Source organism: Manis javanica, chromosome 1 (genome assembly GCF_040802235.1).
Source record: "Manis javanica isolate MJ-LG chromosome 1, MJ_LKY, whole genome shotgun sequence".
In the NCBI taxonomy this organism is placed as follows: Eukaryota; Metazoa; Chordata; class Mammalia; order Pholidota; family Manidae; genus Manis; species Manis javanica.
In genome coordinates this window covers 55,700,956-55,718,405 of record NC_133156.1, presented here as the reverse complement: position 1 = coordinate 55,718,405, position 17,450 = coordinate 55,700,956, and the positions used below count along the sequence as shown (strand labels likewise).

The 17,450-nt window shown below is 52.5% G+C and overlaps 1 protein-coding gene across 1 annotated transcript; it reads left to right on the top strand.

Annotated features, from left to right (window-relative positions):
- The first annotated feature begins 6,747 nt into the window (after positions 1–6,747).
- Positions 6,748–17,427, top strand: GPRIN1 (G protein regulated inducer of neurite outgrowth 1). The gene is made up of 2 exons (XM_036995208.2): positions 6,748–7,050; positions 13,414–17,427. Exon 2 carries the CDS (start codon positions 13,580–13,582, stop codon positions 16,457–16,459), a length of 2,880 nt encoding a protein of 959 aa, XP_036851103.1. The 5' UTR covers positions 6,748–7,050; positions 13,414–13,579; the 3' UTR covers positions 16,460–17,427.
- The last annotated feature ends 23 nt before the right edge of the window (positions 17,428–17,450 follow it).

Genomic DNA, 17,450 nt, shown 5'->3' with positions numbered 1-17,450 from the left:
AACAAGATGATATTAAGTTTTATGAAGAACATAAAACAGAGAGATGTGATAGAATGCGACAGGGAGAGGATAGTGGCACACCCTAAATTGGGGTGGTTAGGCATTTGAGGAGGTGGGTTTGGAGCTGAAACCTTACTGAAAATAGGGTGGTGTAAGAAGTTGTGGGGAGACCAGCGTTGCTGCAGAGGAAAGAACCACCTCTCTGCGTGGACACAGGGGTGTCTTCAGTGATGCCTCCTGAGATCTGTGGGTCCAGTTCCACCTCACCTGATCCAGACCTTACTTCCCTTTGCTGTGCTATTTCCTCCACCTGGACAGCTGCCCACATCTCTGCCTGTTGAAACCCTTCTCCCCTCTGAACTTCCCCTGGTCTTCCAACCAGAAGTGACCCCTCATCATCGCCATCCTGCTCAGCTGAGCACACAGGGACCCTCCACTCCCACCCATGTCAGTACTCTGACGACCTTCACTGGCTGACTCGTCTGAAAACTGCCCTTTCCCACTGATGAAGGGCTGGGGGCTGTCCGGCTGCCCACACCATTTGTCTGTCTCCCTCCCAGTCTTCCTACCTCCACCTCTAGTAATTTGGCTCCACAGCTTTCTCTAGAACTTTATTTTTGTTTTCTCCCTTCCCTATTTATAGCTCTCTCCCCTTCGAACCATCCCTGCATCCACCCGTTGCCTAGAAACTGGCTCTGGGCTGAGGGTGGGGGAAGGCCAGGCTGAGCCCAGGCGGGAGGAAGGAAGAGCTGTCATCCACTCCCCCTTTCAGTACCTCCCCCAGGCTCCCCCACCCCGCTGTCTGCCCAACACCTACTGGTGTTTTTAAAAGATAAAACAAAATGTGAAAAAACAGCAGCCTTTATGAAGTCCTTCACAGCTTCTAAAGGGCATGGTACATGTGATTTCACTTGTGCCTCTCAATAGCCAGTCCAGCCGAGGCCTTGGACCTGTTTGCAGATAAGGAAACTGAGGATTCAGGCAGCAATGTTTCACAGCTAAAGTCTTCTCATAGAAACTCCATGGCTCTGAATTTGTTAGCCCTGGGACACTGGCCTAAAACACTGAAAAGAAGACTTAAAAGCATAAATAACTCCATAATCCGTGAATTGCAGAGGGGAGGGGTAAAGAGAAAAGTGTTGTCAAGGTCCTGCCACACACTAAGCCACCAGTCATGCCCCCTGCCATGCCACTCCACCACGCCCCTTTCCACCACCCTGCAATGCCACCACCATGCTACCCCCACATCCCCACTGCCATGCCCCTACCAGGCCCCCACTAGGTCCAACTGCAGCTCAACTCCGGCCCTAATGCTTACCTTCTACAGACTGGGCCATGAAGCCTAAGCTTGGTTCCTGGCACTACCATTTTACCAACTGTGTCACCTTGGATAGTTTATGGGGCCTGTCTGAGCCTCATTTTCCTCAGCTCAAAAGTAAGGATGCTCATTTCTACACACTAAGAACAGTTAGAGAATTAAATGCAATCGAGATGAGAAAGGCTTTGAAAACCATAGAGTGCTGTAACATGTGAATGATCAATTAAAATAGTAAATATTGTTATTGTTGTAGCTATTAGTGCCAAGAGGTGGGAGAGGGGAGCCAAAGTGGGCCCTGGCATCAGAGAGGGAGACCCTGGCCCACATCAGGGCAGAAGGACTCCTTTGCTTGGCAGAATGAGAGGCATGATTGGGGGCTGCCTGAGAGCACCTGCAGACCTCTGTGGAGTAGAGCAGGGCACAGAGGGCTTCTTGTGCCTGATTCCTCCTTCTCAAATGCCCCTGTTGCCTATCCCCATCCCCTACTGCCCCCAATCCCTGTCTCCCACCCCAAGGTCTGCCTCTTCCTTCAAATAGGCTGTCTGGGCAGAATGGGAGAGAGGGCTGCCAAGGAGCAGCTGGGCCATGATTCAGCCTGAGTCACCCATCCAAATCCTGGGGCCGCCCCCAGCTGGGCCAGGGCCTACAGCTGCTGGGTGGAGGGGGATGTGGAGAGGGAGGAAGGGTGCCTATGGCCAGTATGGGCAGCAGGCTATGCTCATAGGTGCCCAGGCCAGCGGCTGTCATAAATATCAGGGCAGTGCTGTGAGGGCCTGGGAGTGGTGCATGTGGAAAAATCAGGATGGGCAGGTGATCCTATGGACATCAGTTATATGGACTGACTGAGGCAAGGTTTTCGTGTATGTGCATGTGTGTGTGTGTGTGTGTGTGTGTGTGTGTGTGCATGTCTGCACATGCCTGGGGTGTTACAAATATATCTGACTAAATGAAGAGGGCTAATAGTGTGGGTAGAAGTTTGGCTCCCAGTTTTGTTACTTTCTGAGCAGTGTGACCCTGGCAAGTTACTTAACCTCTCTGGACTTGTTTCCGCACCTATGACATGGGAATGATAATAAGATCAATCTCAAATGGTTTTCCTTAAGGATTAAATGTAATGATAGAATGACTGTAAAACACTTAGGTGGTCAGTAAATAGCACACCACCACCACCATCATCATGTAGAGCATATCGGGTTGTAAACTGCATGTATGAGGACAGATACATATCTGAGTGTTTGTATTCAAGGATGTGTCTGTACAAGCCTGGTTGGGGGGAGGGAGGCCTCGGTGAGCATTTCTTGATGGAGTAAATGAATATGTGCTGTGTATGCATCTCTGAAACAAGGTAAGAACTTTCCAGAAAGTTGGGTTTATATAGCACTGCCTGCCACATGACCCCACTCCCCTTTCTCTCCATCTCTTCCTCTCTGTCACACACACACACACACACACACACACACACACACACACATATACACACACACACACACCACACCACACCACACCACACCTTCCCTAGAGACTATGATTTACTGAAATTTGGCCTAAACCAGGACCAGTGTCCAAGCAAAGGGATTAGAAACTGTGGATACTGTTGTATTGGGAATCTCAGACCTTCTCAGAAGTCTTCAGCCTCAGGCAAAACTGGAATGGGGACTAGAACCCAAGGGTGGTGTGCCTGGGTGTGAAAAGGAACTGAGTTTGATGGAGTGGATGTGAACATGAGAGAGCACAAGAAGTGTTATGTATGTGCGAATGTGTGTGTGTGCAGGAGTAGCATTGGGGGGTGGCTGCTGTCTCTGCTCTGTACAGTCTGCTTGTCTCCATGGCGCCTGTTGCCACACACACTTGCTTTTCAGAAAGTCACTGGGATTGTTTATTCCACCCCCGGCCTGGGTGCCAGCCAAGGAGCTGCAGGCACTTGTTTATCTTCTGGTGCGTAAGAGTGTGTATGTCTTCCCAGCGGCAGACCGACCGGAGATACACTCACATGGGTGTGGGTGACCATGTTGGTGGTCACAAGATGAGCCCAAACACCGGCCTGGGCAGACTTTCTCCACATGGGGACAAAGACGACTCACCAACACCTCCACATGGACACACCACCAATTTAGCAACTCCAAAAGCTCCAGGGACATGTGAGAGCCAGTTGCCCTGGCTGTGGTCCTGTGCTTTACCCCCTCCCCTGGAGCTAATCACTACACAGTGATCGCCCAGGCCTGGGTCACTGCCCACTACTACAGCTGGCAGTGGGTTTCATCCCACTCCACCACATGGACTGGGGTGGGAAGGTGGTTCCCAAGGAAAATGGAGGTGCTATAGTGAGAAAAGAATGCACAGTACTGGGCTTGCTGTAACCCTGGTGTCCACCGTGAGTGCTATACTATGCTTGGTGCTTGGCGTGGTTTCTTTTCTCCCTACATCCTCTCAGAGTTTCTGAGAGCTAAGAGTTATGCCTTTGAAATTGAGGCTCAGAGAGACCTCAGTCAAGGCTACACAGCTATTAACTGACAAAGTCAGGATCTGAATCCACACTGCCTGCCTCCTTGCCCTTTGTGAGCTCCCACTCTGCCTTAGCAAGTGTTGTGTTTTGTCGTCTGGAAATTTTCACTTTTAAAGATGTTTTATCAACAAGTCCCCACGGAACAAGAGTGGTGAGAGAGTGTGGCAAAGGACACAGTTGGAAAGATGTGCTCATGTAGCAGACATGGCCAGGGACCTGACCACTCAGATGCCCTCAATGTTTCTGTGCCAGTCAACAGGACTCCCAAAAGCCAGTACCTGCATCTTTGTCAAGGATTTGACTCCTGGGCTGTGGAACCCCTTTGCCCACATGCACTGTGGGCCAGAAGTGCCTGGAAATTAACACACAGCTCAATGGGTCTGCCAGGTGCTGGGATCCAAATATGCCAACTCCTTTGCTCTCCGCCAGGGGAATTCTGAGGTGTGCATTTATCCCACTTCCCGAGATTCCCTGCAGGATTAAGTTTCACTCACCCACCAGGGTAGCTGGTTTAATAACAACCTCTTATTGGATGCCTTCTCTTCATGGGTCACCTTCCCACTCCCCTGCTGGTGTCCCTGCACCTCAGGGTCTGTGAGTGCCCCAGGGCTCTGGGTCCTATCCTTTCCTTCCACCCTAAGTATCTGGGCCCAGCCATTATGCCCTTCCCTGCCTGGCATCTTCCCTTTCCCCTACCTACTGGTTCCTCCCATCGGTATTTAAATACCTCTATGTCTCCTCAACTTAATCTCTTATCTCCTTGAAGGGACTGTCATAGTTCCTTTCTCCCTCCAAGCCCAAATGACCTGAGAGAGTCATCTATTTGCTCTCTCTACTTCCTTACTTCCATTTACTTATCAGTCCCCTGCCCTAAGTTTGGCTCCCACACCCACCACTCCACACTCACTGGACTTTCATCAAATTTCCATTACTTTCTTTGCAATTCCAGGGAACATCTCTCAGGCCATAGCTTGTGTTCCTGGTGTGGTTGTCCCTGCCCTCCTTCTGAAACATTCTCTACCCTTGGTTTCTGAGACATCACACTCTCCTGAGTTTCTTCTGGTTTCTCAGACCACTATTTCTCACTCTCCTTTTCCCAGCTGGTCCCTTAATGTTGGCATTCCACAGGGTGGACCTGGGGCCTTTATGTCACCTTATTTATTCTATATTCTCCCCTCATGTACTGACAACCTTCTCATGACTTCCATCACTAGCTCCCTGACCTGTCTCCAGCCTTTGCCACTCCAGAGCTCAGTTTGGACTCAGATACCTCAGCATGGCCATCCCACAAGCCCTTTCACCCCAGGGATCATCAGGTATCTGTCATCTATCCACACAGCTCCTTAAACAAGAACCTCAGAGAAGTAGCAGAATCCTCTCTCCCTTTACACCCACTCCATGTCCAAGGCCTGTTGACTTTACCCCTAAATAGGTATCAAATCTGGGCCCTCTTCTCCATCCCAACAAATGCTGCCATGGTTTGGACATCGTCATCATTTCTCACCTGGACAACTGCCAGAGCCTCTTCACTCATGCCCTGGTCCCACTCCTATCCACCCTCGCCCTGCCCCAGCAGGTAGCTTTTTAGATCACAGGTTGGTTCTTGCCATTTTCATGTAAACTTCCCCAAGCCTCAGTGTCTTCATCTCTATCATGGAGTCAATAATGTTTACCTTGAAGGGCTGGAGGAGGAATAAAATGAAACAACGAATTTAGAATAGGGTTTGTAAACTTTGGAGCGAAGTGCCCTTTTGGGCAGTGAATAAGCAATTTTTCAGGGCCGGAAACAGGATGCAAGCCCTGTGTGGGTGCTGTCCATGGTGCTGAAAATTGGTCCGGACCGCTGAGGTTTTCTGCTTCCCAGGGATGATGGCTAAAGACCCCGGTCCGATAGATTTTCTTCATTTGCCATCTAGATTAAAAAACAAAGTCAAAACTTTTTTTAAGATCACCGCGACTTGTGGTTGGTTCACTAGGTGAGAGGAATAGAAGTTAGCTCCGCTACTAAGTCTAGTCGTGTGAACACAAATGACCTACCAGTATCTCGGTTTTCTTATCTGAAAACTGGGGATGTATTAAAACTAACTTGCTCCTAAGTAATTAGAAACTGAAATTAGATGAAACCTGAAAACAAAACCTTAGCACAGTATCTGTCCCTAAATAAGGGTTACATTAACGTTAGTTGTTACTATTTTCAGTAGGTGATTTCACAGTACAGGTGAGAGGGTTTTATTACCTCTTAGAAATTAAATAATTATTTTTTCTCCTCTGGAAATTCAAAGAAGAGGGGCTTATTTCTCTGCCAGGACACGTCGAGGGAGGTGTGCAGCAAGTCCTCATGTCCTTGGCGATTCAGATGCGACTGGAAACGCCTGAATACCTTCTTCAGGCTCCTTCATCCTTCCCGCTGAGAGGAGACTGATGTTAGTCCCATTTTATCGATCAGGAAAATGAGGCTCTGGGAGGTGAATTGATTTGCTGAAGGATACCAGCGAAAAGACCTGGGCTTGCACAGACTGGAGAGGGGCTGGCAACCTGTCCGGTAGCGAGGGAATATAAGGTGCACCCCCGCACCCCTGATTCGCGTCTCCTCCACCCGTCGTACCGTGGGCTACGACCAAAGGGCCGGGGGCGGGGCTGAGTGTGCGGGGAGCAGGCCGGAAGTGTGGCCAAGGTGGAGGCGGGAAATTTCCACGCACGGTGAGCTCGGACATCCAGCCGACCTGGGTCCCCATCCAGAGGCCGAGTTTCCTCTGACAAGTGGCTTTCCCTCTCTGAGCTCCCATTCCCTCCTCAGTAAAACACGTAGAGGGAATTCGCGGGGCTGTATTGAGTGAGACTTTACAAACAGCGCGCCCCGCCCTCAACAGGCGCGCAGCAAATGGGCAGCCGCTCCGCCTCTCGGTCTTCTCGTCTGTGAAATGGGAACCCAGTCAAGGAGGGCGGGGAACCCAGGGACCTCGGTGAGGGGCCGCGGACAAGAGGCCCCGGCCGCCCTCGCGCCCCGCGCCCAGACAGCACCACCCCCTCCTGTATTCCGCGGCCGGGAGTCGACCAGCGCGCATGCCCGGGGCGGGGCGAGGGCGGGAGCACGGAGCCGGCGCGGGGGACGACGGCGCGGTGTCCGCGGGTCCGCCCGCCAGCCCGGCCGGAGGCAGCCGAGGCTGCTCGGGCGGCGGCGATAGCCGGAGCGCCGCGCGCGGAGGAGACAGAGCGGCGCCACGGTCGGGTAAGCGCCACGCCAGCACCCCGGGCGGGCGGCATCGACCCCCTTCCTCTGCTCGCGGCCAACCCCGGAGCCGCTGTCCAGGGTCCTCGAAGCGCCTGGGTGGCCGGACTAGGGCACCGCGCAGCGTGTGCCAGGCGTGCCTCCCGGTGTGTGTGTGCACGCGGCCGGAGGCGGTGGGTGTCCATTTCCCGTCTTTTCGCTAGGGCTTGGGTGGTGTAGGTCCCACTGCCAGGACCGAGCACCGGAAGGGCCAATAGGGTTAGAGCGCCCAGTGTGTAGGACCCGGGCCCGGGCCCGCCCTCGTCGCAGGCGGCCGCATTGTTCCGCACGGCTGTGCGGGCGGGGACGCTTCCCGCCACCGCGGGGAGGGGTCAGCCCGCGTTGATTCATCTTCCCTCTGGAGCGAGCTCGGCGCTCGAGTGGCTACTGGCACCACTGAGCACATTCACTGCTGCACACTCAGTGTAACACACACTCTGGGCACTGTCACACACTCACCACGTTCACTTATGGGCACATCACTCCAGAGTGAGGCCAGGGATCTACACAAACACTGTGGCCCTTGGACATCCTATCAGATTCATACACACGCCCCCCGGCCACCTGTGCCCTCAACCCAGTACACCAAGTGGGGGCCTTGAGTACACACCCAGGTATAGCTATGCACTCACACCAGCCATCCCCTGTCTCAGCACACTCAATTCAACAGTACTCCCTGATCATAACGCCCTCATGGCCACCCTGCTCTGGCCTGCTTGTGCCTATTCTCATCAGCTCATGGTGTCCCTCATATACCTGGATGCTGGAATAGGCTATGCACACACTCTCTCTTACACATTCTCTGTCTCTTAGCTTGCTGCCAACCCATCACCCTCACTCGTCTAAGTGTGCACACCCCTGCTTGTCCACCTTGCCCTCCTGTGGATGAATGGATGGATGGTCAAGGGGCTCTTTTTGGAAGAAGGTCTGGCTATATTACCCTTTGCTAAACACCTTCTCCCCTACAGCCCCAGGCAGGAGGCTTTACTGCTCTAAGGATCCTAGGGGACAAAGGGATGATACAATGAGGGGCAGCAAACTGGGATTGTCAGACATACATAGAGGCACACTCCTGCCGAAGCCCTGCAAGCCTTTGTCAGTCTTGTAAGTGGTGTTCGCAGGTTCCTGGAAGCCCTGGCTCTGCATTGGGAAGAAATCCCAGAGAAAAAGGAACGGCTGGCCAGGTCTCCGGTCCAGAATGGCATTCACTGGGGCTGCCCTGCCCAGGAGTCAGGCATAAGCACCACGTGCACACTCAGGCCAGCTCTCTCATGAGTGAGACTCTGAGGACATGTGGCCACATATATACACAACAGGGTCCAGGTAACCCCACAAAACACAAATGCATAGGTAATTCTGCACACACAGGTTGCATATGTGTACACCATGGATTTCTTGAGCAGAATCCAGGAGCCAGGTCCTGTCTCCCTAGGCTGACCTAAGCTGCTGCAGATGTCCACAAGCAGTCTACATGCTTCTCTGCATGCCAGGTGGCTGGCTCACACACCTAGGGAGGCATTTCAATCTTCTGCCTCAGCTGGGCCACACAAGTGTGCAGGCTCATCTGCTCATAGTTGTGCATATTTCCGCAGGTGCGTGTGTGCATGTGAGGACACTCTTGCTTCCTCTCTTGGATGCTCCCTGGCACTGTTGCCTGTTACGTCTAGGGGATTGGGAGGACTCTTAGCCTGACCCCAAAGAATAGAAAGGGGCTTTAAGAGCCAAGTCAGTGTCCAAGATCTGAGCTGATATAAATGGGAGGAACCCAAGCTTTGGGTTCAGATACAACAGGCTTTGAACCAAAGCCCCTGTCCCAGCAGTGTGCCCTTGGTCAAGTCTTTTCACCATCTGACCTTTCAGTGTCCTCATCTGTGAACTGGAATCATAATGCCCCCCTCATGAGACTGTTGTAGAGTTCTGATTATAAAATGAGCCTGAGAGTGCTAGGCCCAGGGCGGAGCACACGATGGAAAATTAATGGAGATGGGTTCTGTTGGGAGGGTCAGGTGAGGAGGTGGTACTCCAGGCCTGGGCTGCCTCTTGGTGGAGTGGCTGGAGGATTCCGAGGCTCCCTTGATTACTAGGAAAGGCCCAGCAGAATTGTCAGCAGTAGAGCCTCTGGTCATGGTATTTCAGCAGATCTTAAACTCGGGACTGGGCCAGCTCTTCTAGATATAACTACATCCTCTCCCCCATTTCACAGATTGGGAAACTGAGGTCCAGAGTGTGGGAAAACTCACCCTAAGTTGTAGGGCAAGTCAATGACTAAGCTGGTGCTTGATCCCCTATCTTTTCACCTCCCTAGCCAGGCTCTCTGTCTCTACTCCAGACCTTATCCCATGTTCGGGAAGATCTGGGAAGTGAGATGCCAGCCTCTTCCAGGGGTACTTTCAGAAGGAGCATGTTACCAGCTGGGTCATGCCTGTCTCTGTTTCCTGTTCTGGAAAATAAGAACATAACACCTGCCTGGCAGGATGCACGTAGTAAACAAGTAAAAGCTTGATGTATGTGAAGTCACCTCCCAACCTTCTTAGCATCTAGGTCAAGGGTCAAAACTCAGGTGGCTACACACCAGAGACAGATGACCTACATGAGTAGCTGGCTATAAGAAAAATGACCAGGCAAATTCAGTGATCAGTGGTAACAGGCAGTCAGCCCCAGTGTCCAGGATACCATGGGGAGGTGTGGAGAGTATGGCTAATTGGAGAGTACACCCCCACTAAGGAAGCAGCCCCTGCTTGGCTCTAGCTGACTGTTACCATGCAGGAAGCACACTCAGATTGCCAAATTTTAGTTCTCTAAGAGAAGCTGGAAATCCGATTTTCACATGAAATCTTGTAATTTTTAAATGTTGATCGGTTAATTCCTTTAAAATTTTTGTTTTAGCACTCTGGGTCAAACAAGCATGTCTGAGAGCTAGATTTTTGCCAGTTTGTGCCTCTGCTGCAGGCCTTCCCTCCCTGCCCCCTCCAGGGAGCACAGCTGGGCTCAGACAGGCTGAGTAGATAAAAACAGACCTCTCATGTACACAGACCAGCCCTAAAGTGAGCAGAGCTGTGCACACCCCTCATCTTATTTAATTCCCACCACAGCCCTCTGGGTTCAGGGTATGGGTTCATCAGGGTCCCCAGTTAGGAGAAGGGACTTGCTTGAGGTCACAGAGCTGGTAAGTGGGGAGCTGCCTCCATCCTCCCCCTTCCAACTTCACTCCAGCCACTCAGGCCTTTTCGTGTCTGGCTCAGATGTTCTGTCCTCAGAGAGGCCACCCTCAACCATGTGTCTAAACCAGATGCCTCTCTATAACCCCCGCAAGCACCCAGCTTCCCCAAACCGGGTGCCCCACCATCTTCTACAAACCTGTACCCCCCCTATGTCCTCTTATGGGTCTGCAAAGTCCCATAAGCCCAAAGCCTCGGGAACCCAGTGGTGAACAGTATCAGCTGAGTCCCCATCCAGGGACCAGAGATCTAGGCAGGGACCCAGAGGTGTAAAGGGTACACACAGAGTGACATGAGTCTGGTTAGGGAATGAACAAGCAGCCATGAGAATCCTGAGGAAGCTGGTAGGCAAAGAACGCTCACTGGAAGGAGGTGTTTCAACTGAGACCTGAGAATTTCAAAGGAGCCAGGCAAGAGGAGGTGTAGAGGATGAGATGGGAGGGAATATGGAGCCATGGATGAGCCCCAACTGGTGGTGTGTATGCATATGTGTGTATGTGTGTACACACTTTGTGGGAGGGAGTGCATAGTAAGAGGTAAAGCTTAGCAGGTAAGCAAGTAGATGGACTTGGAAGCACATTATAGAGTTGGACTTGGCCTTAAAGATAATAGGGAGTCATTAAAGGTTTCTTTTTTGACCGTTTTTGAAAAAAGTAATACATGTACACATAATCAAAAGTCAGACATCACAGAGGGTCATACAAAAGTCTGTTCCATCTCCAGATCCCTGGTCTCACGTCCCAGAGGCAATCGCTGGTAAAAGTTTCGTGGGTTTCCTTCCAGGAATTTTCTCTTTATAAACAGACCCTGTTCTTTTCCTTGTCTATATGCATGGGATCCCACTACCCATGCTGTCCTGTTTTTTTTCACTTAATTTATCTTGGATGGCTTTTCTCATTACTCTATACATTCTAACAGCTGTAGAGGACCTCCATGTGGTTGTCCTGCATTCACAGACTGGCTTCCTGGTTTTCTTATCACTAGCCATGCCCTCATGCAGTCTCAGTGCACAATCAGTCTATCTTCAAGACTGTCTGTGGAGGAGGGCTTAGTGGCCCAAATGCTATGAGCATTGTAAACATTTATAGAAATTGATAAATGTCCTTCCAAAAAGATATAACCAATTTACTTCCCCAACAAGAGCAAGGAGGGTTTTGAACCAAAGAGGCATGGTTGGACCAACATCTTAGAAAGATCAGTCATTCATTTAACAAATATGTGTTGGGACCTACTTGCTTACTATACGCCAGTCATTGTTCTCAACCCTGAGGATACATCAGTAAACACAACAAAGTCCCAAACCTTGTGGAGCTGACATTTTAATAGGAGAGACAAACCATAAGCAATCAACAACCATATATAATATGTCAGACGGTGGCAGGTACTATGAAGAAAAACTGAGCAAGGCAAGGGGGATGGAGAGTTCCAGCCAGTGTTGGGGAGGAGGCTGTTTTATACAGGATAGGTCAGGGAAAGGCCCAGAGAGCACACCATGCACATAGTGAGAAGGAAAGCATTCCAGGCACAGGAAACAGCCCCAAGACAGTAGGTGTTCAAGGATCAGTGAGGCAGCCAGTGTGGCTGAAGCAGCATAACCAAGAGAGAGTAGTAGTGGTCAAGGCCCAGAGAGGTGACAAAGCCAGATAATGCAGGGCCACTGTAAGGGATTTATTCTTACTTTGCATGGGATGGGGAGACGTTGCATGGTTCTGAGAAGAGGAGGGGCATGATCTGCCTTGGGTCTTACTAAGATCCTTCTGTGTGCTATGTTGATAATGAACTGTGGGATGAAGGAAAAAGAAGGGATAATCCAGGTAGGAGATGGAGCAAGGTTGGCTCAGGATAGTGGCCAGATTCTGCATATATTTTGAAGGTAGATCCATTATATTTTGCTGATGGGTAGGATGTAGGGTGTGAGAGAAAAGTCCAGGGTGACTCTAGGGATTTTAGCCTGAGTACCAGCAAGGTGGTGTTAGAGGAAGGAGCAGGTTTTTCGGCAATCAGGAGCTCTGCTCCCTTTGGCTGCTGATGTGTAATGAAATGGAATTGCTTACGGATCCAGCTGCCTGTCAGACCCTCTCCCTGGTAGTCCCCCAGGCACCATACACTTAGTTTGTCCAAAACATGTCCCCCCTTATCCCCACATATCCTGCCCAGCACCCCCCACCCCTGTATGCAAAATCCTGTGGGCCACCTCCACTGTCACCCTCCGAAAGCCAGCTGGTTCCTGTCAGTTCTCCCTCAGATCTCTACATTCTGCCAGTTCTCCATCCCCAAGACTTCTACTGTACCATCTCTCATGGAGATTGTTGCAGAGAAAGGTTCAGGTGAATGAATGAAGAATTGGATGAATGAGAGAGTGAATGAATGATTAGCCAGCCCCTCTCCTCCAGTGTCTACACCATCCCAGAACAATCTTTGAAAACACACATTTCAGACTATGTCAACTATAAACCATTCATATCTCCCCAGGGCCTATGCAGATATTAACTGGTGACCTACAGACATACTTTATTTGGCCCAAATAGTTGCTCTTTTTTAAAATTCTGAATTAATTAGGATGTTTTACCTTAAAGTTCTCGATTTCCCACTTCTTGCTGATACTACCAGGAGGCATTTCTCTGGAGTAGTACTTGGCTGGTGGAGTGTCTCTAGTTTGCTGTAATCCCCACCACTCCCTATTGTTTATATCCACTTGCTTCCCTCACATAAAATACCTAACTGGCACCTATGGCATCAGAGTTTGTGACCCGTGGCCTAAAGGACAATGGCATAATTTCTGGGTAGCATATTGCATGGGCCTGGCTGAAAGGGAAGGGTGTTGGTAGATAAAGTTGAAAAGTTAGGCTATAGCCAAGTTTTGAATGGTCTTGAATGACATCATAGGGAGTCTGATCTTTATCTAGAGGGCCACCAGGAGCAGGGAAACAGGGGAGAGATACAGTTGGGTTTGTGTTTTAGGCCAGGCCCTCTGGACAAGAGAGGACCAAATAGGGGCAGAGAACCCTGTGAGGAGGCCCAGTGTCTAGAAGGAGGGTGTGAGAGAGAGAAGACCCCTTCCTGCTCCATCTCACCTAAATCTGAGTCTTCTCTTTCTCTGTTTCAGAATCAGACAGCAGCCTGGGGCCCAGGCATGGTCATGAGGGCAGTTGGGCAGTGCTAAAGACCCACACTGGCTCTAGCTGCCTCGAAAGGACGCCAGCACCCCAGAATCCCAGCCTACAGCCCTCTGCTGCCTACAGGATGGAAGCCTGGGGTCTGGGAGCCTGGCCATGAGGGAGTGCTGCCCGTCCCAGCAAAAGCCCAGCTCTGAACCCGCCAGGCACACACCTGCTCAAAGCCCAGGTATGGACTCCAGCCATAGCAGACCCATTGGGGCTGAGGAAGGAGCCTCTTGCTCTGAGGACCTTGGTGGGAGCTTGGCCTGCCCCTCCCTGACCTGTGTCCCTCCCCAGGAGGCAGCCACCAAGGAGACACTGGGAGCATACAGAGCTACAGTCTCAGGAACACTGGAAACCACCTTCTCTGGGAAGCCAGAGTCTGTGTCCTTAGTGAAAACTGATCTCTCATCCTCTGAGAACAGAAATCCTATGTTCTTGGAGAAGATGGATTCCGATTCTTCAAAGCAGGCAGATTCCACTTCCATAGGAAAGGAAGATGTTGGGTCGAGAAAGACAGATACCTTGTTTACAGGAAAGACAGAGCCTACCATCTTGGGAAAGGGAGATCCTGTGGCTTCTGGAAGGATGGATCCTATGACCCTGAGAAAAGAGGATCCTGGATCCTTGGGAAAGGTAGATTCTTCCTGCTCCAGCAAGGTGGATACAGTGTCCCCAGGGAAGAAGGATCCTGTATCCTTGGCCAAAGTGGATCCTGCATACCCAAGAAAGGAGGAACCCAGGTATTCAGAAAAAGAGGTTCCTGTGTCCTCAAAAGAGAGGGGTCCTGCATCTGTGGGAAAGGCAGGTCCTGTGTCCTTGGAAAACAGAGAGCATGGGCCCTCAGGAAAGGTGGATCCTATGTCCTTGGAAAACATGGATTCTGCATCTGCAGGAAAGACAAAGCCTGGGTCCTTGAGAATGCTGACTCCAGTGTCATCAGGCAAAGTTAAGCCTGTATCCTCTGGAACAGTGGCTGTGGGGTCATCAGGAAGGGCAGATCCTACTCACTTGGGGATGGCAGACCCTGCATCTATGGAAAATGCAGAAACTGTGTCCTTTACAAAAGATGATCCTCAGTTCCTGGGACAGAAGGATCCTGCCTCAGGAAAGGAAGATCCCGTGTCTATGAGAATGATAAAAACCCTGTCTTCTGGACAGGTAGATCCCATATTTTCAGGAAAGATGGATCCTATATCTTTGAAAAATGTGGATCCTGTGTGTTCAGGCAAGGTGGGCCCAGTTTCTTTGGGAAAGGTAGCTCCTATGTCCTCAGGAAAGCCAGAGCCCTTGTCTCCTGGGCAGATAGAACAGATGTCTGTGGGAAAGACAGAAACTATATCCTCAGGAAAGGAGGATCCAGTATCTTCTAGAAAGGTGGATCCCATTTCTGTGGGAAATACAAAAACATCTGGAAAAGTGAATCCTGAATCATCAGGAAAGACAGACCCTGTGCCCTCAAGTCCAGGGAATCCCAAGTTCTTAGAGACAGCAGGACCCTCATCCTCTGTAAAAGCTGAGGCAGTGACTGGGGGGAAAGCAGATCTACTGTCCTCAGAGAAGGCAGGTTCTGTGGCCTTTGGAAAGGTGGGTCCCACTGTCTCAGGGAAGGCTGAAACCCTGGCCTTGAGCAGGGTGGACCCTGTGAGCAGGGAAAAGGCAGATACAGTTCCCTCTGGTGACACAGACTTGGTGTCTTCTAAAAATGTGGCCCCCATGACTCTAGGAAAGATAACCCCGACATCCTCTGGAAAAGCTGAAGCTGTCCCAGAGGGAAAGGTGGTTCCTCTGCCTCTGGAGAAGGAAAATCCTGTACCCTCCACGAAGATGGATCCCAAGGCCTCGGGGAAAGCAGAACCCAAGTCTGAGGGCAAAGCAGAAACAAAGCCGCCTGGGCAGGAGGGTCCTGCTTCATCGGAAAAAGGGGCTGCATCTCTGCAGAAGGAGAAGCCACTGGCCTTGGAGAAGGCGGATCGCGGATCCTCAGAAAAAGCAGACCCCATTGCCTGTGGAAAGGTGGAGCCTGTCGCCCTGGGGAAGGCTGACTCTGCGCCTCAAAGAAAAACAGAGCCCCTATCCTCAGGGAAGGTGTCCCCACTGACTCTGGAGAAGGCCCTCTCCTCCAGGCAGTCAGATGGCAAACCCTGCGGCCCAGCCCCTTCCCCAGCAGAGGCTGGGAGTAGCGGGGTACGCATGGAACCCGTGCCAACAACCAGCACCAAGGTCTCCAACCTTGGCCAGAAAGACCCCATGGCCTCTGGGGCCGAGAGAAGCCCCGGCCGGGAGGCCGCAGCGCCCCAACCTGGGCCACGGACTCGCGATAACTTCACCAAGGCGCCGTCGTGGGAGGCGAACGCCCCGCCGCCGCGCGAGGACGCGGGCACGCAGGCGGGCATGCAGGCCTGCGTGTCGGTGGCTGTGAGCCCCATGTCTCCGCAGGACGGCGCGGGCGGCCCGGCCTTCAGCTTCCAGGCGGTGCCGCGCGTGCCCAGCCCGGCGCCCAGGCCGCCCTCGCGCCGGGATGCGGGCCTGCAGGTGTCGCTGGGCGCCGCCGAGATGCGCTCCGTGGCTACTGGGCCCATGACGCCGCAGGCCGCCGCGCCGCCGGCCGCGCCCCCCGCCTTCCCCGAAGTGAAAGTGCGGCCCGGCTCGGCGCTAGCGGCCGCCGTGGCGCCTCCGGACGCGGCCGAGCCCGTGCGCGACGTGAGCTGGGACGAAAAGGGCATGACGTGGGAAGTGTACGGCGCTGCCATGGAGGTGGAGGTGCTGGGCATGGCCATCCAGAAGCATCTGGAGCGACAGATCGAGGAGCATGGCCGCCAAGGGGCGCCCGCCCCGCCGCCCGCCGCCCGCCCAGGCCCTGGCCGTGCAGGCTCAGTGCGCGCCGCACCCCCTGAGGGCGCTGCCAAGCGCCCGCCGGGCCTCTTCCGCGCGCTGCTGCAGAGTGTGCGGCGGCCGCGGTGCTGCTCGCGGGCCGGACCCACGGCCGAGTGATCTGCTCTTTTGTACTCCCGGGTTTCCGACCCTCTCAGGCTCCCTTCCTGACCCCAGTCCTCTAGAAGGGATCCCCCTGATAGGCGACAGGCCTCTGAGGGGTGGATAGACTCTAGGGCCTTCTCCTGCCCTTCTTTCCAGCGCCCCTCCCTCCCAAACACACAAATGAACTCCCTCTGCCCAGCCCCTTCGTGGTCATGAGCCCACGAACCAGGCCCTGATTCCCCACTGTCCCCTCACAGCCCTCAGCTCCACTCCCTCTCAGTCACACTAGGTGACCTGGGCAACCTGCTCAGCAGCTCCCAGCCCCAAGAACTAAGGCAGGCTTCTGAGATGTTCAGACAGGTACCCCGAGGTCTCCGCAGCCCCCAGGTCTCCAGAATGGGAGAGATGTATACAAAAGCTCACGTGTGCAAGGACTGATGTGTGAGACCCCCAAATGTGTGAGGCTGTCAGTATGAGGCAGTGGGAGTGTGTGTCCATGCTGTGGGCTGGCCCCCATGGTCTGGGCATCTCTTGCATGCTGGTAGTTGTCCTTAATTTCTGTTTCCCCCTCACCTGGCCCAATGCCCAGCCCAATCTCCAACCCTTACTGGACACTGGTTCACAATTCCTGGACAGGGGGAAGGCAGCTGCAGGAGTGCCCTTGGGGCCAGTTGAAAGGAGACTCAGAAAGGTCAGAGGGTCTCAGACAGGTCTGGGAATCACAGAGGCTCATGGAAGGTCTTGGGCCACAGGCAACGTGGGTGACAGCTGGTCTTGGGTATCGGGCAGGACAGAGCCCGTTCTACAACCACATTTGTCCTTTAAAGCCTGCCCTCCCTAGCACCTTGTCCCCTCTTTGCTGTGAGCCCCACAAGTCCCTTGTGACCACTCAGTACTCCTGTACCCACTCCTTCAGCCGCAGTTTTTGGCTACAAACTGTCACAATATACATTGGTAATAAAATTTTTCCCCAGCACTTGTCAGCTGTGATTCACTACAAGCAGAA

Excerpts from the sequence above, each read along its gene's own strand:
- GPRIN1 (XM_036995208.2), top strand. The coding sequence starts at position 13,580 with ATGAGGGAGTGCTGCCCGTCCCAGCAAAAGCCCAGCTCTGAACCCGCC.